This window comes from Bos indicus, chromosome 6, assembly GCF_029378745.1.
Source record: "Bos indicus isolate NIAB-ARS_2022 breed Sahiwal x Tharparkar chromosome 6, NIAB-ARS_B.indTharparkar_mat_pri_1.0, whole genome shotgun sequence".
In the NCBI taxonomy this organism is placed as follows: Eukaryota; Metazoa; Chordata; class Mammalia; order Artiodactyla; family Bovidae; genus Bos; species Bos indicus.
Window position 1 is genome coordinate 32,091,896 of NC_091765.1, and position 26,962 is coordinate 32,118,857.

General features: G+C 35.5%; 1 protein-coding gene across 1 annotated transcript in view; it reads right to left on the reverse strand.

Moving 5' to 3' along the window:
* GRID2 (glutamate ionotropic receptor delta type subunit 2) overlaps positions 1-26,962 on the reverse strand; it is a 1,601,543-nt gene that overhangs the window by 563,812 nt on the left and 1,010,769 nt on the right. Inside the window, exon 8 of the mRNA XM_019962451.2 lies at positions 24,348-24,467. Coding sequence (XP_019818010.1) covers positions 24,348-24,467 — 120 coding nt within the window. The remainder of the gene's footprint in view (positions 1-24,347; positions 24,468-26,962) is intronic.

Consider the following 26,962-nt stretch of genomic DNA (forward strand, 5'->3'; position numbering starts at 1 on the left):
TATATCCATTATTTATATTACATGCATGCTCAGGCACTCAGTCATATCTAACTCTTTGCAACCCCATGGACTGTAGCCCTCTAGGCTTCCCTGCCCATAGAATTTTCCAAGAGAGAATATTCTATTATGTATCTATCATCTGTTTATCTATCTTTCTGCCTATCTATCATCTATATTTATATTCCCACTAAAAAGATAACCCTGCCAATAGCAAGTACTCATAATTCTCTGTTGATATATGGTCTGGAAGAGACCTGTGATTCTATCCTTCAGTATAGGGCTATTCTTGCTGTGATATGTTTCACTCAAACCTTGTTCTGTTGAAAGATGTTTGGCACAATAACCCTAACATATTTTTGTCTGATTACATTGTGGCAGAAAGCACTCTGGCTAGAAAAATCTAGTTTGGATTATATTTAACTAAAAATGATTTATGAAAAAAACTTCTCAGAAATGTAAATCAGCCTTATCTGTATACTCATTTATTTTTAATCAAAATGTGTTTCTGTTAACAACAATAAGGCAAAATTGAATGTCATTGATAGTGAGGCAAAATGTGGTTGCAATTGTAAAAAAAAAAAAAAAATAAGGCTTTAAACAAATGAATGGAAATATTACCTCTACTTTTAAAAATAAATTTTGAGCAGGGAAAGAACAAAGACAAAACTAAACATTAAATATTACATTAAACACTGTCATTCAGTTCAGTCACTCAGTTGTGTCTGACTCTTTGTGACCCCATGGACTTTAGCATGCCAGGCTTCCCTGTCCATCACCAACTCCAGGAGTTTTTCAAACTCATGTCAATAGAGCCAGTGATGCCATCCAACCATCTCATCCTCTGTTGTCTTCTTCTCCTCATGGCTTCAATCTTTCCCAGCATCAGGGTCTTTTCAAATGAGTCACTTCGCATCAGGTGGCCAAAGTATTGGAGTTTCATCTTCAGCATCAGTCTGTCCTATGAATATTCAGGACTGATTTCCTTTAGGATGGACTGGTTGGATCTCCTTGCAGTCTAAGGGACTCTCAAGAGTCTTCTCCAATGCCACAGTTCAAAAGCATCAATTCTTTAGCACTCAGCTGTCTTTATAGTCCAACTCTCACATCCATACATGACTACTGGAAAAACCATAGCTTTGACTAGACAGACCTTTGTTGGCAAAGTAATGTCTCTGCTTTTTAATATGCTCTTTAGGTAGGTCATAACTTTGCTTCCAAGGAGCAAGTGTCTTTTAATTTCATGGCTGCAGTCACCATCTGCAGTGATTTTGGAGCCCCAAAAAATAAAGTCTCACAGTGTTTCCATTGTTTCCCCATCCATTCGCCATGAAGTGATGGGACTGGATGCCATGATCTTCGTTTTCTGAATGTTGTATTTTAAGCCAACTTTTTCACTCTCCTCTTTCCTTTTCATCAAGAGGCTCTTTAGTTCTACTTCACTTTCTGCTATAAAGGAGGTGTCATCTGCATATCTGAGGTTATTGATATTTCTCCCAGCAATATTGACTCCATCTTGTGCTTCATCCAGTCCAGCATTTCTCATGATGTACTCTGCATATAAGTTAAATAAGCAGGGTGACAATATACAGCCCTGAGGTAGTCCTTTCCCTATTTAGAACCAGTATGTTGTTCCAAGTCCAGTTCTAACTGTTGCTTTTTGACCTGCATACAGTTTTCTCAGGAGGCAGGTCAGGTAGTCTGGTATTCCCATCTCTTTAAGAATGTTCACAGTTTATTGTGATCCACACAGTCAAAGGCTTTGGTGTGGTCAATAGAGCAGAAATAGATGATTTTCTGGAACACCCTTTCTATTTCAATGATCCAGCGAATGTTGGCAATTTATTTCTGGTTTGTCTGCCTTTTCTAAATCCAGGTTGAATATCAGGAAGTTCATGGTTCACGTACTGTTGAAGCCTGGCTTGGAGAATTTTGAACATCACTTTGCTAGCGTGTGAGATGGCACAGTTGTGCAGTAGTTTGAACATTCTTTGGCATTGCCTTTCCTGGGGATTGTTATGAAAACTGACCTTTTGCAGTCCTGTGGCCACTGCTGAGTTTTCCAAATTTGCTGGCATATGGAGTGCAGCACTTTCATAACATCATATTTTAAGATTTGAAATAACTCTACTGGAATTCCATCACCTCTTTGTTCATAGTGATGCTTCCTAAGGCCCACTTGACTTCACATTCCAGGATGTCTGGCTCTAGGTGAGCAATCACACCATCGTGGTTATCTGGATCATGAAGATCTTTTTTGTATAGTTTTTTGGTGTATTCTTGCCATCTCTTCTTAATATCTTCTGCTTCTGTTAGGTCCAGATCGTTTCTTTCCTTTATTGTGCCCATCTTTGCATGAAATGTTCCCTTGGTATCTCTAATTTTCCTGAAGAGATCTCTAGTCTTTCCTATTCTATTGCTTTCCTCTATTCTTTGCACTGATCACTTAGGAGGGCTTTCTTATCTTTCCTTGCTATTCTTTGGATCTCTGCATTCAGATGGATATATCTTTCCTTTTCTTCTTTGCCTTTTGTGTCTTTTCTTTTTTCAGCTATCTGTAGGGCCTCCTCAGACAACCATTTTGCCTTTTTGCATTTCTTTTTCTTGGGGAATGTCTTGATCACTACCTTTCTCTACAATGTAATGAACCTCAGTCCATATTTCTTCAGGCACTCTGTCTATCAGATCTTATCCCTTGAATCTATTTGTCACTCCCACTGTATAATTGTAAGGGATTTGATTTAGGTCATACCTGAATGGTCTAGTGGTTTTCCCTACCTTCTTCAACTTAAGTTCTGAATTTGGTGATAAGGAGTTCATGGTCTGAGCCACAGTCAGCTCCTGATCTTGTTTTTGCTAACTATATAAAGCTTCTCCATCTTTGGCTGCAAAAATATAATCAATCTGATTTCGGTATTGACCATCTGGTTATGTCCATGTGTAGATATGGACACCTTGTGTTATTGGAAGAGGGTGTTTGCTATGACCAGTGCGTTCTCTTGGCAAAACTCTGTTTTGATTTACTGAGCATGGCCCTGCCCATCAGAACAAGACTCAGTTTCCCCCTCAGTCAGTCTCTCCCATCAGGAAATGTCCATGAGCCTTTTATCCTTCCTTACCAGAGGGCAGACAGAATGAAAACCATAATCAAAGGAATTAAACACTGTAGAATAAAGTTAACAGAGTACAGCATTACTTGGGAAGAGCTTTAAAGTCACTAAGACTAAAAAAGAAAAAAGAGTAGGGACAAAAATATTTCCTTATTTCAATAACCTGGGGTTTTAAGAGGTAAGCCAGAGAATTTGCTATTTTCTAAAAAAAAAAAAAAGTGTGAAGCTCTTATTAGTTAGATATTAAATACAATTGATTTTTCTCCTTAGGATTTATAACTATAAAATAACCAGGGATATACTTAAAGACCGGTTCCATACTTACACTTCAGGGCTTCCCTGGCGGCATTGGGCTTCCCTGGCGACTCAGATGGTACAGATTCTGTCCACAATTGGGGAGACCCAGGTTCAATCCCTGGGTCAGGAAGATTCCCTGGAGAAAGGAATGACAACCCACTCCAGTATTCCTGCCTGGAGAATTCCATGGACAGAGAGCAGGCTACAGTCCACAAGGTCACAAAGACTCAGACACAACTGAGCGACTAACAAGCTTCTATACTTACAATGAGGAAAAAAAAATACAGAAAATATCTCTTTACTGTTTACTTCTAACAGGTATAGGTTTTGAAATTGTGGAAAGAACTTTAATATAGCAGAAAAAACACTGAACTAGAAATCTAGGCTTGGTTTTTATAACAAAATAATGATTTTTAAGAATGTCTCCAACCCACAAAACTCAGGACTACATATGTAAGATAGAGATGTTTCACTAAATGACTGCTAAGTGCACGTGTGCTCAGTCACTCAGTCATGTCTGACTCTTTGTGACTCCATGTACTGTAGCATGCCAGGCTTCTATGTCCATGAGATTTTCCAGGCAAGAATACTGAAGTGTGTTGCCATTTCCTATTCCAGGGGATCTTTTCCACCCAGGGATCAAACCTGTGTTTCCTGCATTGGCAGGTGGATTCTTTACCACTGAGAAACCTGGGAAGACCAAATGACTGCTAAATTTTCCCTAATTTTGTGATCGCTCAGAAATGTTTGTGATGAACCAAAAAAATGTGCCTACTTGGAGAAACTTGAATATGTTTAAGAATGGATAAGAACCCAGTTCCTGAATTGCTATTACTTTGTTTGATCCCAAGAATAATCCTTCAGTTTCCAATTTTCTTTGGAAGGGAGAAATATCTATTAGTACAATAGTTCCTATATGAGGCAGAAATGTGACTTTTTTTTTTTCACAATCTAAAAGACACTGTCTCCTATTTAATGAAAGTACATTCATTCAGATCATATTATTGCTCCAAATGGTGACAATCAGACATTGTGAAATGCATGAGTCTGAACCTGAAAGATTTCTGAACCCGAAAGATTTCTCATCTCCTTTTGGGATATAGATTCATATCAAACTTGAATGAATCAAAAGAAGAAATTTTCAAGCAAAACATTTCAAATGCTTTTCCATTTAAACCCACAAAACCTACTTTTATTCAAGCACTCCAAGGTAATAAAACTTTCCATAGCTTCTGATTAAGAATTGCTTGAAAACATTTTAAGCAGATAAGTACTTTTCTCCTCATGAGCATCAAGTGACTTTCTCAGAGTGATTATATTCAGCTAGATGCATTCATCTTATTAATTAGACATTTCAAGGTCTAACCTATATTAATCCAAGATATTTTAAAATTATTTTTTAAAGTGAGATTCATTTCTCACTTTTGATTATAAAAAAGAATTCCAGAAATGCTATTTTACTATTATAATGGAGTTTAATAACCCTGATAAATATACTTATTGAATAATTTTAAATCAAGTTTCACTGCCAATAAACGTAAAAGCCCCTTATTGTACCCGAATTACTGTGATTAATAAAAATACCTCAAATTGCTAAAGAGTATCTCCACTTCCAAACATATTTACTTTTCATATTGGAAAGAATGCTGTGCAAACTTAGTTTTCTATCCACAGACAATTTACTGGAAAGACACTTAAGGCCCTGATGAAAATGCTCACAGTTTATGGTAAAAACAAAACAAAAACAACAATTTCTCAAAATAGAATCTGTAGCCTTGAAAAGAACACACATACGAGCAACATCAAGTTCCATAAACTTACTAATGACAATAATACTACTATGCGTTGGAATAAAAAAGCTCTATTTTTGGATAAAAACATTTAACCATCACCTTAAAAATTCTTTCAAATATGGCAAAATTTGAGATAATACATATTTTATGATTAAAGCTCTTATAAAAAACTGCAGACCAGGGAAAGAATAAGATATAGATTTTTTTTTAACTTTTAAAAATCTTATTTATTATATTTGCAATCATTTATATACTTTTGTGAAGAGGAACTAAAAAGCCTCTTGATGAAAGTGAAAGAGGAGAGTGAAAAAGTTGGCTTAAAGCTCAACATTCAGAAAACTAAGGTCATGGCATCTTGTCCCATCACTTCATGGGAAATAGATGGGGAAACAGTGGAAACAGTGTCAGACTTTATTTTGAATAAAGAATATTTGAATGCAGAATCACTGCAGATGGTGATTGCAGCCATGAAATTAAAAGACGCTTACTCCTTGGAAGGAAAGTTATGACCAACCTAGATAGCATATTCAAAAACAGAGACATTACTTTGCCAACAAAGGTCCATCTAGTAAAGCTATGGTTTTTCCAGTGGTCATGTATGGATGCGAGAGTTGGACTGTGAAGAAAGCTGAGCGCCAAAGAATTGATGCTTTTGAACTGTGGTGTTGGAGAAGACTCTTGAGAGTCCCTTGGACTGCAAGGAGATCCAATCAGTCCATTCTGAAGGAGATCAGCCCTGGGATTTCTTTGGAGGGAATGATGCTGAAGCTGAAACTCCAGTACTTTGGCCACCTCATATGAAGAGTTGACTTATTGGAAAAGACTCTGATGCTGGGAGGGATTGGGGGCAAGAGGAGAAGGGGACAACAGAGGATGAGATGGCTGGATGGCATCACCGACTCGATGGACGTGAGTTTGAGTGAACTCTGGGATTTGGTGATGGACAAGGAGGCCTGGCGTGCTGCAATTCATGGGGTTGCAAAGAGTCGGACACAACTGAGTGACTGAACTGAACTGAACTGATATACTTTTTTAATGATTAGTAAACACTTGGGATTCAGCATGGACTACTAGCTTCAGGATACAAAATAACAATGTGAACATTAATATTTTAAAAAGAAGTTACTGATAAAATGAAAATTTTTAACTATAAATAAATTTAAATTAATTATCTATTAATAAAAAATCTAAGCAACCTTTTTTATAAAACAAAGTATGGATATTAATTTTTTAAGCTAGAACAAATAAATCTATAATTCTTAGGCATTCTATTTCAGAGTTCTTACTTTCAAATCTTCACCATAGGAAATCAAATGAAGACATATTTCATATATTAAAGGTGTGGGTTATGGCAAGAATTTTGAAGTTTATTATTATATGTAAAATTGCAATAAAGGACAGAATGGTATGGACCTAACAGAAGCAGAAGATATTAAGAAGAGGTGGCAAGAATACACAAAAGAACTATACAAAAAGGATCTTCATGACCCAGATAGCCACAATAGTGTGATCACTCACCTAGAGCCAGACATTCTGGAATGTCAAGTCAAGTGGACCTCAGGAAGCATCATTATGAACAAAGCTAGTGGAGGTGATGGAATTCCAGTTGAGCTATTTCAAATCCTAAAAGATGATGCTGTGAAAGTGATGTGATGTGATGTGATGCTGCACTCCATATACCACCAAATTTAGAAAACTCAGCAGTGGCTACAGGACTGGAAAAGGTCAGTTTTCATTTGAATCCCAAAGAAAAGCAATGCCAAAGAATGCTCAAACAAGCGCACAATTGTACTCATCTCACACGCTAGCAAATTAACGGTCAAAATTCTCCAAGTCAGGCTTCAACAGTACATGAACCATGAATTTCCAGATGTACAGCTGGATTTAGAAAAGGCAGAGGAACTTGGGATCAAATTGCCGACATCCATTGGATCATAACAAACTGTGGAAGATTCTTAAATAGATGGGAATACCAGACCATCTTACCTGCCTCCTGAGAAATCTCTATGCAGGTCAAGAAGCAACAGTTAGAACCGGACATGGAACAACAGACTGGTTCTAAAGTGGGAAAGGAGTATGTCAAGGCTGTATATTGTCACCCTGATTATTTAACTTATATCCAGAATACACCATTGAAATGCTGGGCTGGATGAAGCATAAGCTGGAATCAAGATTGCTGGGAGAAATATTAATAACCTCAGATATGCAGATGACACCACTCTTATGGTAGAAAGCAAAGAGGAACTAAAGAGTCTCTTGATGAAAGTGAAAAAATAGAGTTGCACTCTGTGGCTGAAGGTGAGGGTGGGATGATTTGAGAGAATAGCATTGAAACATGTATATTACCATATGTGAAACAGATGACCAGTTCAAGTTCAATGCATGAAGCAGTGCACTCAAAGCCGGTGTGCTGGCACCCCCAGAGGGATGAGATGGGGAGGGAGGTGGGACGGGGTTTCAGGATGGGAACCCATGTACACCTGTGGCTGATTCATGCCAATGTATGGCAAAAACCACCACAATATTGTAAAGTAATTAGCCTCCAATTAAAATAAGTAAATGGATTAAAGAATGAAAAAGCTAGCTTAACTCAACATTCAAAAAACTAAGATCATGGCATCTGGTCACATCACTTCATGGCAAATAGATGGGGAAATGATGGAAACAGGGAGAGACTTTAATTTTGGAGGCTCCAAAATCACTGCAGATGGTGACAGGAATCATGAAATTAAAAGATGCTGGCTCCTTGGAAGAAAAGTTATACCAACATAGAGAGCATATTAAAAAGCAGAGATATTTCTTTGCCAAAAAAGGGCCATCTAGTCAAAGCTATGTTTTTTCCAGTAGTCATTTATGGATGTGAGAGTTGGACTATAAAGAAAGCTGAATGCCAAAGAATTGATGCTGTTGAACTGTGGTGTTGGAGAAGATGCTTGAGAGTCCCTTGGACTGCAAGGAGATCAAACCAGTTAATCCTAAAGGAAATCAATCCTGAATATTCATTGGAAGCTTGATGCTGAAACTCCAATACTTTGGCCGCATGATGGGAAGAACTGCCTCACTGGAAAAGACCCTGATGCTGGGAAAGATTGAAAGCAGGAGACAGAACGACAGAGGATAAGATGGTTGGATGGCATCACTGACTCAATGGACATGAGTCTGAGCAAGCTCTGGGAGTTAGTGATGGACAGGGAAGCCTGGCATGCTGCAGTCCATGGGGTCTCAAAGAGTTGGACATGACTGAGTGACTGAACTGACTTGAAGGAACACATGTATACTGGTGGCGGATTCATTTTGATATTTGGCAAAACTAATACAATTATGTAAAGTTTAAAAAAAAATAAAATTAAAACAAAAACAAAAACAAACAAACAAACAAAAAACTACATTAGATATTTTTATAGTAATCAAAAATTGGAATCCTCAATAAATAAGACCACAAATTGATTTAATATATATAGTCCTACTTACTGTAATATGATATATAAACTGTATATTTTAGCTTCATTGAAAATATCTGGAAATAAATTGTTCTGCTGTTTTTCCTAGGTGGCTCAATGTGTAAAGAATCCACCTGCAATGCAGCAGATGCCTGAGATGTAGGTTCAATTCCTGGGTTGGAAAGATCCCCTGGCGGAGGGCATGGCAACTCACTCCAGTTTTTTTGCCTGGAGAATCTCATTGATACAGGAGCCCAGTGGGCTACAGTCCATAGGGTTGCAAAGAGTCGGACGTGATCAAAGCGACTGAACACAAACACACATTTTTAAAATATTGCTTCAGAATGCTTTATGGATAGAATATAATATTAGAATAAAAGAATCACAAAATGCTATGTCTAGAGAGCAACTCTATTCCAGATGAGATTGGGCATGTTCAGGGTGTTATGGCCATAGACCAAACTCTATTTCAAACTGCAAGCAAGAAAACTGTTGCTCTAAAATTTTAAATTACTTGATACTTCTGATGAACTTTCAGAAATATTTGCTCCTTTAAACACAAAGAGAAGTTTTTAATTATTTTTAACTTTTAAAACAAGTTTTTTCTTCCTGGTTATAATAGTGTTGTATGCCTGGAAAATTCCTGTCTTTAGTAATGTCAATATGTTGCTTTTAGCATACAAATCAAGTGTTTCAACTTTTAAAAATGCAAAAAAATTGTGTTTCTTATTTTTATTGCAACATACGACCTTTTTATCAAAAAGCAAATCTTGGCAGAAACAGAATACAAATTAATAGCAGAGACTTTAAAAGGGATGTTTGAACATCCAAGGCATCTCAAAGTCTCTAAAAAATGTTTTTTAATAACATAGTTTCTATTCAGAACAAATTAGCAAACATCAATACCTTCATTTTCCAGTCACCACTGAACAGCTTATTTGAATTGAAAGTCTTAATGGTGCCTGACTAGCTTTAGTGTGTCAAGTCTTCTGATCATAAAAGAAACTAAAATTACTGGAGGGCTGGGAAAGGCAGGAAGGATGCAAATACAGTCAGCAGTGACCAAAAGCCAGGACTACAATTTAAATTATCATCACTGATATGAACATAGTATTTCATTAGTTTGAATGAAGAATCCCGAAGCAATTGGGTTGTTGAAATTCTTACTAGCAAATTTGGTGAGATTATGTGCCTGGACTATTAAAACATTTTCCAGTGGTAAAAATCCAGTTCCTGTGGAAGGAGAATTTATAATCCCCTGAAGGAGTCAAGACAGTTCTGGGAGAATAAGAGAGATATATAATCAAATATTTTAACAGATTACTGAGAAATTCAGAAGTGAACAAAGCAGATAATTTCAGGCATAATGATAAACTCTTGGGATTATGCTTCAGCTGAACCTACCATACCAGGAATATCACTATATAACAAATTAATCTGTTGTGAACTTTCAATATATGTGGGCAAATGACTTGCATGCAATGTGACACCTTCTTGCCACTGTTTGCTGATTCATATAACCTCTTTGAAATAGATCTTGGTATCTGCCACTTAAGTTCAATGATGACAATGAGACCTTGTCAGAGGAGAACATATGAGCAAATGTTTCTCAGTTCTCCGTATTCTTAACTTGGACATGAATCACCATTTGTGGCTAAAATCACATTGTGTAGGTGAATTTGAGCTGGACTGAAGCTTCACTGGCAGGGGTGGTCGTGGTGGTGGTGGTCGTGGTGGTGTGTGTGTGTGTGTGTGAGAAAGACAGAGAGGAAGGTTGGGGTGAGGCAGATTCCATTAAGTCTGACTGGGTGCTGTCCAACAGAGTAGGCAGGAAACTGAACCTTGCTTCCTTTGTACCAGGTATGGTCTAAACTCTTAACTGAGTCAGTTTTTAACATGTGAACCCATGAATCAGACTCTCTGGGTTTCTTTGAGCACATACATGTCTGTAAACATTTACCAAGAGTCTGCATGCCTAGAGCAACTAGTTGCCTCATAACAAGCTTTTTTTCTGTGCTCTGTTAATCACACCTAACTGAAATTAATCCTCCACGTCAGATGGCAATTTCTTTTGAGAATAGAAACTAGACTTTGCATTTCTTGCGTTGGCTCACATAGATTACTGTCCATAGAAGAACAACAACAACAACAAACAGTGGGAAAGTAATCCATACTGAGCACGCAATCCAGATTTCATAGTCTTTTGAAAAATATCATTGGCTCTTTTTCCACACACACAAAAAAATGTTTAACTGGAATCAGACATCCTTTCCCCATATTGGAGAAGTCAGCATCATTCCACCCACCAAAAGAGAGTGCTCCTGTTCTCTCTGAGAGGCTGTGAGTGCTGCTTGCCTGAAGCAGGACATCTTCAGAAGTCACCTCTATCCAAGCAACAGCTCACTCTAAACATCACTGGATACAACTATCTCTTCTGTGTCATGATAAGAGATGGGTTCCCTTTGAAGTAGAAATAATCCCTTCCATAGTGTATACTTTTCAAGAGTGCAGAATTCCTTTTATATATCAGGAAACTGCTGGGGTCAGTAATTTTGAAGGTCCAACAGATTGGAAATTTTATGAGATACTGGCTTGAATATTACCTAACTTTGAGGTACAAAATATTTTCTTGAAGATGCATCAAAATAAAAACTCATGAAATGAAGTCTATTATGTGTATTATATATAAAGTAGGGTGGGAGAAAAACAGGTGGAGTATTCACAATACATTGCCAATTCACAGCAACTTCTAGATTCTATCCATTATATACACTTTCCAAGAGATAAATTTACTGTTGGAAATATGGCAGTAAATAAGGATGGCAGATTTTCCAATAACGAGTTTAATTATAAACACTGGGTTTATGCAGGCTATGCTGGCTACTAGACTCTCTGCTATTAGCTTCCCATTGAACTGTAGATGCTCCCAAGTTTGATTAACAGACTTGCAGAATTTTAGATGCAGAAATAACATTAAAGAAAACAAAAAGGTTAATGCTCATGCTGTCACTGTGACTGCCATTCATAATGCTCTGTCAATCACATCTAAAATGAAATTATTCCTCCACCTCACATAGCAATTTCTTGTGACAATAGCAACTATACTTTGCATTTCTTGAACTGGCTCATACAGATTACTGTTCATATTCGAATTGGCATTATTTTAGTTATCTTTTACTATGTAACCTACAAACATAAATTCCCTTAACCTTACAATATTAAAGAATAGAGAGTATCATTCATAGTCTACAGATAAAGAAATTGAGACTTACTACGTTTAGTTGTCCTAAAAATCAGTCATTGACAGAATTTCAACCTTGTTATATCTGTCAGCAAAACTGTACTTTTCCATTACACCATATTAAATCTAGCCTAGTTATTTAAAAATGACCTTGAATTACAAATATCAGCAATTTCTGACAAGACTGCACTTCTGTGAGCCCTTCCATTTTGCTTGGAATAATCAATCTATTTGCTTAAATAATCAATCTACTATTTCCATACTGTCTATGAATCACTGCAAACAAATTATACAACATCTTACTTAAGAATCACTAAAATAATTTATTGTATTTTTGCAACCGAAAGACTAACTCTACTAGGTATTAAGGATACAATGAAGGAAATGATGCACACACAAATACTTTCTAGCGTGGCATGTCAACAATAATTTATGTGCACATATTATTTTTCAATTGAATAAAGGGAAAACATGCTTATCACATTTGTAGATACATAGAAGAATCTTATACATTCTTATGTTAGAATACACATGTAATCATTAGTTCATTCATTAAATAATTAATGAACATCTATTATATGCCATGCATTGGGGGATCACACTGTAATGTGTCATTACACAGTGTGAGTCACACTATAATGGGAAACACAGAATATAAACAAGTAAAGTGATTACATTGACCTGTATATATATATATATATATATATATATATATATATATACACACACACATATATATACATATGTGAGGATTATACATATAACTACATATATGTATATAATTTCAGTTTACAAAAAATGCTAGAGAGAAACATAAAACAGGGTAATACAAAAAGGAAAGTGTTATTTTACATATTGTAGAATCAGAATACAAATACAACACTGAAGAATACCAGTACTCTATTAAATAACTGGCCACTTTAAGGCAAGGCTGCTTTTTCCTCTTTCTAAATACCAGGCAGGAAAACATTTCATTAAAAATGGACCAGTGGCAATCTATATATAATACCTTTTGCAAAAATAGTACATTAAGTTTTCTCAAGAATGCAGAGCTGTAGGTTTTACATTTGTGGATTTAATGTTGGAGAACCTGAGTAAAGATTCTAAACAGATCTAAAAAACGACTATACCTGGGAGCTAGAGGATCACTGCTGTACCATTTTATTTCATCTGCTTACATGAGGAAACAATTTTATGAGGAGAATAAGCATTGTTGTACAATTAATATTGGTTGTGAAGCCAGTTTTAATCTATTTTCCCTGACCTGACCCTGTTTTCCTGTTTGTGATAAAGTTCAAAAACATTAAATCTACAGTATTAAATTTTAATGCTGAAGCTCAGTCTTCACAAAAAGTGAAGCATTAGCAAAACCAAACCAAAGAAGACTTCAGATACATAAGCAAAAAAAAAGCATGACCAACAAAAAATATTTTGTACAATTCATCTTCTAAGGAAAAACAAAACACAAATTGATCCTTTAAATTAACTACTTAATTTAATTTGTACTTTAATGACTTCTAATAAACTTAGTTTTAGAAGATTGAATAAGATATTACTCCTTAAATTCTTCTTCTTGGAAATTTTGTATTGTGATGAAAAGAAACAGGAACAACCATACTCTTGGAGAAAGTTTAAGGATAAAGAAAACTTGGATGATTTCAAAATTTGGCTTTGAGGCTTTCCTAATTTATCTTCAAGGATACACAGTGTCTAACACCTTGAATACACCATCCACTGAATGAATCACCGCCTGACATCAAAGTAAAAGAACATGTAGAAAATATCAAATCAGGAAAACCCTTCATTTTATCAGCATGAGTAAAAATTAAATAATCCTTTTTATACTCTTACCAAATTAAAAAAAAAAAAAAAAAAAAAAAAAACCTCTAGTCATACAATGTCAAGAGAGCCAAGACTTGTCCAAAATTTGGAAAATGGTCAATCTCACATTCAAATTCTACACAGAAGCAACCCTGGTTAGCTTATGAAAACTGACAGTACCCTGCTCAAGGTGATACGGACATAGGCATTGTATACACTTAGCCACTGGCAGCAGAATAAACACTGACAGCTTGACAGTTCACCATTTGGAAAGCCATTCACTCTTTTTAAGACATGGAGATACTGGTAGTGGAACCTTAATTTTAAACACATGTCTAGTAAATCTATACTGTAATTATTTGCTTGGCAATGCTTTCTCTTGATAAGTATCTTCGATGATATTATACATGTATTTAGGTCCATGTGAAGGAATTGCTCCATTTATAAATAAAGCTAGAAATCCACAAAAAAATTCATAATACTCTCAAAATTACTTGAGAGATAGATTTGAAGTTTTATAAATTCAGTAATTAATTTAAAAAATTATAGCTTATTAGAAAAACATTTGAGTTATAAAAACAAATAAATATTTTTAAATTAAGAATGCTTAAATAATTTAAGTGTCAAAATGTAAAAGGCATGGTAAATATTTACAGTCTCTTTCACATATTTATATAATGTCAATATACTGGAATGTTTCAATACAATTTGGGAGTCGAAAAATAGAAATATAAACAGGAGTTCTTTAATATTATTTAGGAATAAAGTACATTTAATTTGAAGTACATGACTCATTTCAATTGAATGGCATAGGTAACACAATACAGACTAAATTCAGAGGATGGGGAAGCAACTACACTGATCTTAGAACTATACTGACCTTAGAAGGTGAAACGAAGCCCACTTCTGCCAACTTTACAATTATGAATTTTTCATTGTCTAGAAGGCATCCCCAAGAAAAAGGAATGCAAAAAGGCAAAATGGTTGAGGGGGCCTTACAAATAATATTAAGAGAAGCAAAAGGCAAAGGAAAAAAGGAAAGATATACTCATCTGAATTTAGAGTTCCGATGAATTGCAAGGAGAGGTAAGAGAGCCTTTCTAAGTGAACAATGCAAAGAAATAAAGGAAAACAACAGAATGGGAATGACTAGAGATCCCTTCAAGAAAATTAGAGATACCAAGGGAATATTTCATGTAAAGATGGGCACAATAAGGGACAGAAACAGCATGAACCTAACAGAAGCAGAAAATATTAGGAAGAAGTGGCAAGAATACACAGAAGAACTATACAAAAAAAAAATCTTAATGATGCAGATAACCATGATGGTGACATCACTCACCTAGAGCCAGATATCCTGGAATGCAAAGTCAAGTGGGCCTTAGGAAGCATCACTATGAACAAAGCTAGCAGAAGTGATGGAATTCCAGTTGAGCTACTTCAAATCCTAAAAGATGATGCTGTGAAAGTACCACACTCAATATGCCAGCAAATTTGGAAAACTGAGCAGTGGCCACAGGACTGGAAAAAGTCATTCCAGTCCTGAAATGCCTTTCTTTGAGATTTTCATTCCAATCCCCAAAAAAGGCAATGGCAAAGAATGTACAAACCACTGCACAACTGCACTCATCTCACACACTAGCAGAATTCTGCTCAGAATTCTCCAAGCTAGGCTTCAGCAGTACATGAACTGAGAACTTCCAGATGTTCAAGCTGGATTTAGAAAAGGCAGAGGAACCAGAGATCAAATTGTCAACATGCATTGGATCACTGAAAAAGCAAGAGAGCTCCAGAAAAACATCTATTTCTGCTTTATTGACTATGCCAAAGCCTTTGATTGTGTGGATCACAAAAAAACTGTGGAACATTCTTAAACATATGGAAATACCAGACCACCTTACCTGCCTCCTAAGAAATCTGTATGCAGGTCAAGAAGCAAAAGTTAGAACTGGACATGGAAGGACAGACTGGTTCTAAATTAGGAAAAGAGTACATCAAGGCTTTATATTGTCACTCTGCTTATTTAACTTATATGCAGAGTACATCATGAGAAATGCTGGGCTGGATAAAGCACAAGCTGGAATCAAGATTGCCAGGAAAAATATCAATAACCTCAGATATGCAGATGACACCACCCTTATGTCAGAAAGCAAACAGCCTCTTGAAGAAATGGAAGAGGAGAGTGAAAAAGTTGGCTTAAAACTCAACATTCAGAAAACTAAGATCATGGCATCTGGTCCCATCACTTCATGGCAAATATATGGGGAAACAAAGGAAACACTGACAGACTTCATTTTCTTGGGCTCCAAAATCACTGCACATGGTGACTGTAGCCACGAAATTAAAAGACACATGCTCCTTGGAAGAAAAGCTATGAAAATCTTGGACAGTTTATTAAAATAACAGAGACATTACTTTGCCGACAAAGGTTCACATAGTCAAAGCTATGGTTTTTATGTATGGGTGTGAGAGGTGGACCATAAAAAAGGCTGAGTGCTGAAAAACTGATACTTTTGAAATGTGGTATTGGAGAAGACTCTTGAGAGTCTCTTGGTCTGCAAATAGATCAAACCAGTCAATCCTAAATATTCATGGAAGGAATTATGTTGAAGCTCCAATATTTGGCCATCTGATGCAAAAAGCCAACTCATTAGAAAAGACCCTGATGCTGGGAAAGATTGAATGCAGGAGAAGGGGATGCCAGAGGACGAGCTGTTTAGAAAGCATCACCAACTCTGTGGCCATGAGTTTTAGCAAGCTCTGGGAGATGGTGAAGGACAGGGAAGCCTGGGATGCTGCAGTTCATGGGTCACAAAGAGTTGGACACAACTGAGTGACTGAACAACAACAACGAAGCTATTCATACTTCCAATTATGAATTTAGATGTTTCTCTGGAGAAGGCAATGGCACCCCACTCCAGTACTCTGGCCTGGAAAATCCCACGGATGGAGGAGCCTGGTAGGCTGCAGTCCATGAGGCCGCTAAGAGTCAGACACAACTGAGTGACTTCATTTTGATTTTTCACTTTCATGCACTGGAGAAGGAAATGGCAACCCACTCCAGTATTCTTGCCTGGATGATCCCAGGGACGGGGGAGCCTGGTGGGTTGCCGTCTATGGGGTCGCACAGAGTCGGACATGACTGAAGCGACTTAGCAGTAGCAGCAGTAGCAGTAGCTCCTCAAATATAGCTTCCTGGCCCTGAAGCTCTTTCAACTTAATCCAATCAACATCAGTTTCTCAGACTTGCTAGGGGCTCTAGGTTAAAGCGTCCGCCTGGACTGCAGGAGACCCAAGTTCGATCCCTGGGTCGGGAAGATCCTCTGGAGAAGGAAATGGCAACCCACTCCAGTAGTCTTGCCTGGAGAATCCCATGGAGGGAGGAGCCTGGTAGGCTACAGTCCATGGGGTCGCAGAGTCGGACATGACTGAGCGATTTCACTTTTCTACTCTCTTAAGTTATGCTTTCGCCCTGTTGTTGAGACTCCTCCTGCCCTCAGTAGATACATGTCCAAGTGAGATTTCATGCTTTGCCACCTCAGCCAGTCTCCTGCCAACGTCCTTCTCATCGCCTGACTTTATTGCAATCAGAAACAATAAAACAAAACCCTTCTGATTAAATCCTATCCCTACATTAATACAAATTCATTCTGTCCACTGAAAGCTGCTGCATAAAACATATACAGCCATGTAGATTAATGCTACAATGAACTTCTGGTCTCTAACTTCATATGAACCAATAGTTCTCTCTGGCAATTCTTCCATGTTCCCTAATTATCTCTCTCTGTTTTGCCACTGCAGCTCTTTTAAAACTTATTCACTATCTATAAAATTCCAACCTAATTATCTCTAATGTTTTCTGGTATACTTTCTCTCTTAGCAGATAATCTCACCATCCTTTCCTCAAAAAAAAAAAAAAAAAGAGAGAGAACATATTTCTTAACAATTCCCTTAACTTCTTGATAGCACCCATGGTAACTTGCTCGTAAATACACCATTCTCTCTTTATTTCCTTCTCTCATCACTAAGGAAAATTATATTCTTGGTGCCTAAGATTAAACATTCCACCTAATTCTGGATCAAATTGTCTCTTTTTCTCTTGGACATCTATCAGTGATCACCTGACTTTCCTTTATCGTCTTTCTCTTACTCCCTACAGCCTTGATCTGTGAGCATTCAAGCATACTCATCTCTGTTATACTCTGAAAATTATTCCCCTCCATTTCACTAAGTCATTTAATGACTGATCTCATAGCCAAACAGGGTTAATATGGTTACCTTTATCTCTTCTACTCATTACCTTCCTTTTTATTTTTTAACTTGTTACAATTTAAACATATGATATTACTGCTCCACTGATATTTTCCTAATAAATTGCAATTATTTGCAACATTTTTTTTTTTTATGTTCCAGACATGGTTCTGGATGTATCACATTACTAAATCATTTAGGTTGAACCTATCTATGAGTTAGTAACATATTCAATGTCACTTGGTTTTAAGTAACACAACAAAAATTTGAGCAGTCCTACATTAGCAGCCACATTTCTAACCCATTGCTTTACTGCCTCTCCTTAGTTACTGATGAATCCTGAGTTCCTAAATTCAATGGGACTCTCTTCAGTCTTTATATTATTGCTATTTAGCTACATTGCCAACCTGTCTTTATTTCTTAAAACTCTTTATTCTTAGGTTCTATTAGTATAAGACTTCAATGACCATCCTTGCACATACATACTTAATTACTGAATTTGGATAAGTATTTTTGTAAAATGGAGTAGTATTAGGATCATAAGATTTTAGGAAAATTAACAGTAACCTTACATGTGATAGTTTACACAAAAGATTTTGGAAGAAAGAAGAAACCTGATGCAAAATGACTATACATAAGCTTGGGGACAACAGTAGGGAGCAGATATTTTCTCCCATCCTGTGGGAACAGAGAGGAGGGAAAAAACATGAAGGTTTGTAAGGAATTAAGCAATACTTACATGAAGAGCTTTTATTTGTCTCTGTATAGATTTTACCTGCAAATGAAATAATTTCTGTATGTATACCTTAACGTGTACAGTTTTTCTTTTTCTTCAAATTAGGTAACATTCCACAGCAATCCTGATTTCCCAATTGTAATGAGGTCTAAAAATGTTTTCTGATATCATTCTACAAGTAATTAAGTAATGAAACCTCTGAAGAAAGACACACGACTTTCTGCTATAGAATCATGAACATTTTCATTTTCCAAATCTTAATTATTTTTATACTAAACGCATTTTATGATTCTAGGTTAATTATTTTGTTTCCATTTGACTAGATTTGTCAGACTCTTTGTGACCCCATGGACTATAACCTACCAAGCTCCTCCATGCATGGGATTTTCCAGGCAAGAATACTAGAGTGGGTTACCATTCCCTTCTCCAGGGATCTTCCCAACCCAGGGACTGGAACCTGGTCTCCTGCATTGCAGGCAGACTCTTTACCCTCTGAGCCACTTGGAAAGCAAGATAAGTGTAACTCATTTCTTATTACTAAATAAATACGTTTGAAGACAGAGAATTGCCTCTAAGACACATTTTTCACCCACAGTTTTGAAATTCTCTATGACTCAATGGTAATCTTTGATGCTAAATTCTTCCAGGTTCATAAATTTACTCTAGCACCAGGTACTTAGCATTACGTAGTTCCTTGGTCACCATAAATCCCACATTGATAACCATAGGTTTTGCCATCATAGATCTGCTATACCCATGCACATTAGAGACAATAGTGAAAATGCAGAGGTTTAAAAACAAAGACAAATCTTAAATCAGGCAGAGAAGTTAAGGTAAGATGATTGGCGGTGAGACAGCAGTTCTCAACCACAGCACTGAAGCCAGAACCCATGCAATGATATCATCAATACGGTTAAAGAGTAAAACCAGCACTTTGAAATTCTGTGTCTAGGGAAAATATGTTTGAAGGAAGAAGATGAAATAAAGATATGTTCACAGAAATAAAAACTGAGAAATACAGCCACAAGAAAACCATCAAAATGGGAAATTTGAAAAAATATATACTTCAGGCCAAAGAAAAGCAATTCTAGATAAAGACGTAGGAAGGAAAAACAAGCAAAGAAAGTAGAACATATATGGGTATATATAAAATAAATATTAACTGCACATGATAGTAATGGTAAGACTTCTTAGAATAAAAACAATAATATTAAAAACTTGAACAATAATAATCCATCATGTGAGAGGTGGATATATTGAGTAAATGGAGTTAAAATTTTATGTTTGCTAAGAGGAGGTTTAAGATATTGATAAACATTAGATGTTGATAAAGTATGGCTGTTGTAAATTCTAGAGGACCTATTAAATAAAAGCAGAGTATATAACTTGTAAATTAGTACAGGAGAAAAGAGGGAATTGAAAAATAAAATTTATATTAATCCAAAAGAAGGCAAGAAAGGACAAAAAAGGAACCTAGGTTAGGCAAGGCAAACAGAATGTAACATAATGGTAGAATGTATAAGATGGCAGACCTAACTCTAAATGTATTATCAAATATATTTCATTTAAATACATGTAATACTCTCATATTTAGGCATGAATAGTCCAACTGGTATCAAATAATGCATTGTATAGTTTCTTAAGAGTTAGAAGTGGAATGAAAGGATACAGGAAACGTTGGAAGTAAAGGGTAGTAAAAAGAAAGTTCACCAAATATATTAATGGAAGGGTAATTGCTTTACTCTATTCATAGAAAAAAATAATAATGCTATATAATAAATACATCATAAAATAATACATAATAAAAATAATTATACTTTAGGGAAGAAAGTATTATTAGAAGTAGAAGCTTTATAATAATAATTTAAGAATGTTATTTACAAAGAAAACTATTCAGAAATAAAGTTCATATCTTGAAATGTTTCAGATATTTAAAAGGATATACCTAGCAGTTTTATCCCAATACATATAGAAAATTAAAAAAAAAAAAACTTTAAAATATCATAAAGATAAACTTCTCAAGTTTATAAAAAGAATAGAAAATATGACTTTTATTTTTTATCGACTTGGAAAAATAGAATCAGTAACTTAAAAATTCCCACAACAAAAATTCTAGTCCACCTTGGCTTCATAAGACCATCTATCAAACATGTAAGGAAAAAATTCTTCCAGTTTTATATAACTAATAGAGAATATAAAAAGAAGAAATCCTCTCCACCACATTTCCTGAGGTTAACTTAACCTTAGCATCAAATTACAACAGAGAAAATTTCAGGTAACCTTAGTCGAGAACATCAATGTAAAAACTTTAAGCAAGTGGTAGTAAATAAAAAAATATATATAAATATGGAAACATTAATGAAATTATGTTTGTAAAAATATAAAAATCAGGTTTATTCCAGGAATACATGAAGTTGCCTATATCTGATCAAAGTTAATGAAAGAAAAAGAGAAACTTTGTATTTAGTAGTGTAAAGTTTGCATCTTTTTCTCTGATATTGATAATAATCAAGGATGCTTATTACTGTTATTTAATACTTTCATTCAACATTGTCCTAGAGGACCTAGTCAGTGTACTAGGCAAATAGAAATAAAAGATATTAACATTGGAAAGGAAGAGACAAAATCATTATCACAGATGATATGCAAAGAATTAAGAATTTACAGATAAATTATCAGAATTAAAGAGTGGAGCAAGAATGTTGGATATAAAATTAATATAAAATATCAGTGCCATTCCCATATATCAGCAACCAATAGAAAATGGGGTTTTAAAAGATACTATATTACTTTCATACATTATAATACCACTCAGCCATATAAATGAAAAAATAAAAAATTACTGACATGCAAATAAGAATGTACCTAAAATATGTTGAGAGAAATAAGATACATATTACTACAATATCCATTTATATGAACACTAAAACCAGGTAAACTATGTGTGCAAAGAATAATGATGGAACTTTTAGGATAATTAAAAAACTATATAACTTGAGAGTAGTGATTACATTGGTGAATTCAATCATTGACAGCCTTGTGGACTTAATATTTGTGCATTTTATTGTATATAAGTTAAATTTCAATAAAAAGTAAATAAGATACTGTATTAAAAATAAATTTGTATTTTTTTCTTTTCCCATGTATTAAAAAAAAAGAAAATTTGCAGGGAATTCCCTGAAGACCTAGTGGTTAAGACTCTGTGCTTCCAATGCAAGGGGCAAAGGTTTGATCCCTAGTTGGTCAATCCTTAAGGAAGTCAGTCCTGAATGTTCATTGGAAGGATTCACGCTGAAGCTAAAGCTCCAACACTTTGGCCACCTGATGCAAAGTGCTAACTCATCAGAAAAGACCCTGATGCTGGTAAAGGTTGAAGGCAGGAGGAGAAGGGGATGACAGAGGACGAGATGGTTGGATGGCATGACAGACTCAGTGGACATGAGTTTGAGCAAGCTCCGGGAGATGGTGAAGGACAGGGGAGTCAGGCATGTTGCAGTCCATGGGGTCACCAAGAGTCAGACACGACTGAACCACTGAATTGAACTGACTGAGGCACTAAGATCCCACATGCCCTGCAGCACAACCAGAAAAACAAAAAATTAAAATAACAGTAAGAAGAAGAAAATAGTTTTTAAAAATATACACTTTTTAAAAAGCTACAAAAAATTTCAGGTAGTTAAAACACTTAAATTTAAAAGATAGAATTATAAATCCTTCAGAGTATAATTGAGCATAATATTTTTATGACTCTAGTAGTATGGAATGATTTCTTGAGTAAGACTAAACATCAATAATCACAAGAGAGAAAATTCATAATTCTACTAAATTTAAAGGTACTATATCTAATGAAAATTAAATATAAGGAGAGGAAACGATTTGCAATATAAATAACAGAAGATTAATATTCAAAATATGCATACTGCTCTTAGACTCAATTATATAAACAAAGATAACCCAATAGAAAATGGCCAGAGGACTTGAATAGGCAATTAACTCAAAAAAAAAAAAAAAAAAAAAAAAAAAACCATGAAAAGTAAAAGATGCAGAATCTTTTTATAATCAGGGAAATTCAAGTTGAAACAAAAAGATATATCATTATACATTGAATAACCTAATAAAAATTTAAAATCTAACAAAACCAGCATTTGGTGCAATGTGAATTCAAAACACTACTGGAGGTATGTGAATTGGTAAATATGTAGGAAAGTAGGTTTGAGATTATGTTTCCTTGTGTTGCAGCAATTCTACTTCAGGATACAAATCCTATAGAAACACACACACAAGTACAATATTATATATCCAGATGCATGTCTAAGAATCTTCATAACATCATTACTTATGACAACCTAAAAGTGGAAACAGTAGACTGTGACACATAAATGCAATAGAAGCAGGCTACTGTAGATCATGACACATGTATACAATAGAAATTGACACAGCAATAGAAATGAATAAGCAATAACTGTAACAACAAGAATAACACAAAATGAAGAATACAAAAAGAAAAAAGAATATATGCAAAATGTGTTCATTCATAAATTGAATACTGAAAAAATGAATATTTAAGGATGTACCCTTAGATGATAAAATTATATTCAAAGACAAAGAAATTAATATCATAAAATTCAGACTAATGGTGATGCCACTGAGACAAGATGTCAGGGATATGAACAGAAATAATATAACGAGGCTTTCAAGATGCTTGGTATGTTCTATTTCTTTACCATAGTAGTGGTTGTTTCATTTACAATAATTCAATAAACTATCCTTGTGCTTTATGCAGTTTTCTACTAATATATGTTTGCTATGCTTCATTATAAATCAAATAAAAACACATTAAGATAGTTTTGACTTCTCTAGCATAAATTTACCAAAAGGATTTTTATTGCTAATTAGAATAACTCTAAATTTCAATTTGTCTAAATTTTCTGCATCCTATACCTCAGCACTGGAAAGAAAACACCCACTGAAGAACTTACCGTCAATGCAGTTAGAGATTTATAGCTATGAACTTATGTTTGCACATTCAATTACCTTAAGTTTTTCCCTACCAAAAATATCTAAAAATGGCGTATTGAAACTATAGAAAAATCATTTCTCCAGGGGTTTTTACATCTCTTGTTGAGAAAGTTACTGTCCCAGCAATTCATGAAAAATCCTTTATAGGCGCTCAACTTCTTACACGTGATCTGAAGTATATAAGAGTTCATTTCCTGCAAACCATTTTCTTTCTACTTATTACACGACATAGATAGTGAGATACTGTAATGTCACTTTTTATAGACTATCCCTCTTATCATATGAAATTTATCAAAGCTCTTATTCTGATTTTGTGCATCTTACAAGCTAAAAACCAAGCAGTTAGGCGTTGTGTAGATACTAAATTCACTACTGTATAAAATTACTATAGTGAATAGAAGATTATGCTAGTTCCCTAGGCAACAATAGGTTTATTCTTTCCCTTTATTTTAAGGCACAGAAAAATTTATTGCTTAATACTTCTAGTGAGTATGTAATGTCCTCTAATTCTCTTGCCTCTTCATTTCTCTCAAACTGTAATATAGACTTTAATGTATACTGTGACTATAATGCATGGAAAACAATCCAACATAACCATATTACTATAGGAAAAAGGAGATTTATCAATGTGTCCGGTCTTACTTTGCGAACACCTCGGCCAAGCTCTTCTCCATAGTTGGTTCCAAGAATTTCAAAATGGACGTTGGGATTGCCTCCATTTTCTCCAAATTCTAGCTCTCCAGTCAATCCACTGACTCCACCCTAAAAGAGAGAAAACAAACTCATGAAAGATTTTTGAAGATGTAAAATAATAAAAAGAGGATATCATAGGAACATGATTTTCATCTATAAAATAAATGTTTTCTCAAGCATGCAATTATTAACAGGCTATTCTTTAATAGATGCACAGCATTAATAGGAGTGCAATTGAAAACAACCTTAAGTATCACTTAATCCAATCCCATCCAATCTACTGAAAAGGAAATTCTGACCCAAAGAGGCAAATTGGTACTCATAATGACATGTTTGCATTGGTACTAAATTCCAGGCTAGGATTTGTGCCAACATATATTGAACATGCATGGATCCATTAGTCAAAATACAAGATACTTCCAGAGAGCTTAGAATCTACTCCAGAAACAAGTTTTGACAATACTCTTTCTCCAGCACAATTCCATTCTAATTTGAACTAGAATTACACTGGAAATCTTCAAAGCCATGGTTTCCAACTTCTGGAGTTTTGAATTTTCTCCTTTAAATATCTTTTTTCAAGTTAAAAAAAAAATCTAAATTAGTCTTGAACACTGTTTATAGTCTTAAACAGTAGTTTTAGCCATTGTGATTCACTGGGAATTTCCAAGCTTCATCTTTCACTCAACATAACAGATGTTCACTTTTCCAACAGATGGCAATGTAGGTCAGACTTCTCTTTTGTGTTTACCATTCTTTTCTCAGTTGAGTTTATCAGCCTTCACAGTATTTAGGATTACAAATGAATACAACATTCCGAGTCACCTCTAAACTATTTCTAACTTAGAATTTTTGTCTGATAATCCTATATATTTGGACAAATTATCACCGTTTGTAAATTGCTTCAATTTTCACCTATGTAATCAGTTCATTTGCTCAGTCATGTCCAACTCTTTGTGACTCCATGGACTGCAGCACGCCAGGCCTGTCCATCACCAACTCCCGGAGCTTATTCAAACTCACGTCCATTGAGTCGGTGATGCCATCCAACCATCTCATCCTCTGTCATCCCCTTCTTCTCATGACTTCAATCCTTCCCAGCATCAGGGTCTTTTCAAATGAGTCAGTTCTTTGCATCAGGTGGCCAAAGTATTGCAGTTTCAGCTTCAGCATCAGTCCTTCCAATGAATATTCAGGACTGATTTCCTTTAGGATGGACTGGTTGGATCACCTTGCAGTCCAAGGGACTATCAAGAGTCTCCTCCAACATCACAGTTTAAAAGCATCAGTTTCTCAGTGCTCAGCTTTCTTTATAGTCCAACTCTCACATCCATATATGACTACTGAAAAAACCATAGCTTTGACTAGATGGACCTTTGTTGGCAAAGTAATGTCTCTGCTTCTTTTATATGCTGTCTAGGTCACTCATAGCTTTTCTTCCAAGGAGCAAGTGTCTTTTAATTTCATGGCTGTAGTCACCATCTGCAGTGAGTTTGGAGCCCCCCAAAATAAAGCCTCTCACTGTACCCACAGTTTCTGCATCTATTTGCTATGAGGTGATGAAACCAGATGCCATGATCTTAGTTTTCTGAATACTGAATTTTAAGCCAAATTTTTTATTCTTCTCTTTCACTTTCATCAAGAGGCTCTTTAGTTCTTCTTTGCTTACTACCATAAGGATGGTGTCATCTCATCAGCATATCTGAGGTTATTGATATTTCCCCCAACAATCTTGATTCTAGCATCTGTTTCATCCAGTCCAGCCTTTCTCATGATGTACTCTGAATATAAGTTACATAAGCAGGGTGACAATATACAGCCCTCAGGTACTCCTTTCCCTATTTAGAACCAGGTTGTTGTTCTATGTCCGGTTCTAACTGTTGCTTCTTGAACTGCATACAGTTTTATCAGGAGGCAGGTCAGGTGGTCTGGTATTCCAATCTCTTTAAGAATTTTCACACTTTCTTGTGACCCACACAGTCAAAGGCTTTGGCATAGTCAATAAAGCAGATGTTTCTCTGGAACTCTCTTGCTTTTTTGATGATCCAATGGATGTTGGAAATTTGATAACTGGTTCCTCTGCCTTTTCTAAATCCATCTTGAACATCTGGAAGTTCACAGGTCACGTCCTGTTAAAGCCTGGCTTGGAGAATTTTTATCATTACTTTGCTAGCATGTGAGATAAGCACAATTGTGTGGTAGTTTAAACATCCTTTGGTGTTGCCTTTCTTTGGGACTGGAGTGAAAACGGATCTTTTCCAGTCCTATGGAAATTTTGCTGAGTTTTCCAAATTTGCTGGCATGTTGAGTGCAGCACTTTCTTAGCATCATCTTTTAGAATTTGAAATAGCCCAACTGGAATTCCATCACTTCTACTATCTTTGTTCATGGTGATGCTTCCTAAGGCCCACTTGACTTTGCATTCCAGGATGTCTGGCTCTAGGTGAGTGATCATACCATTGTGGTTATCTGGGTCAAGGAGATCTTTTTTGTATAGTTCTTCTGTGTATTCTTGCCACCTCTTCTTAATATCTTCTGCTTCTGTTAGATCCATACCATTTCTGTCC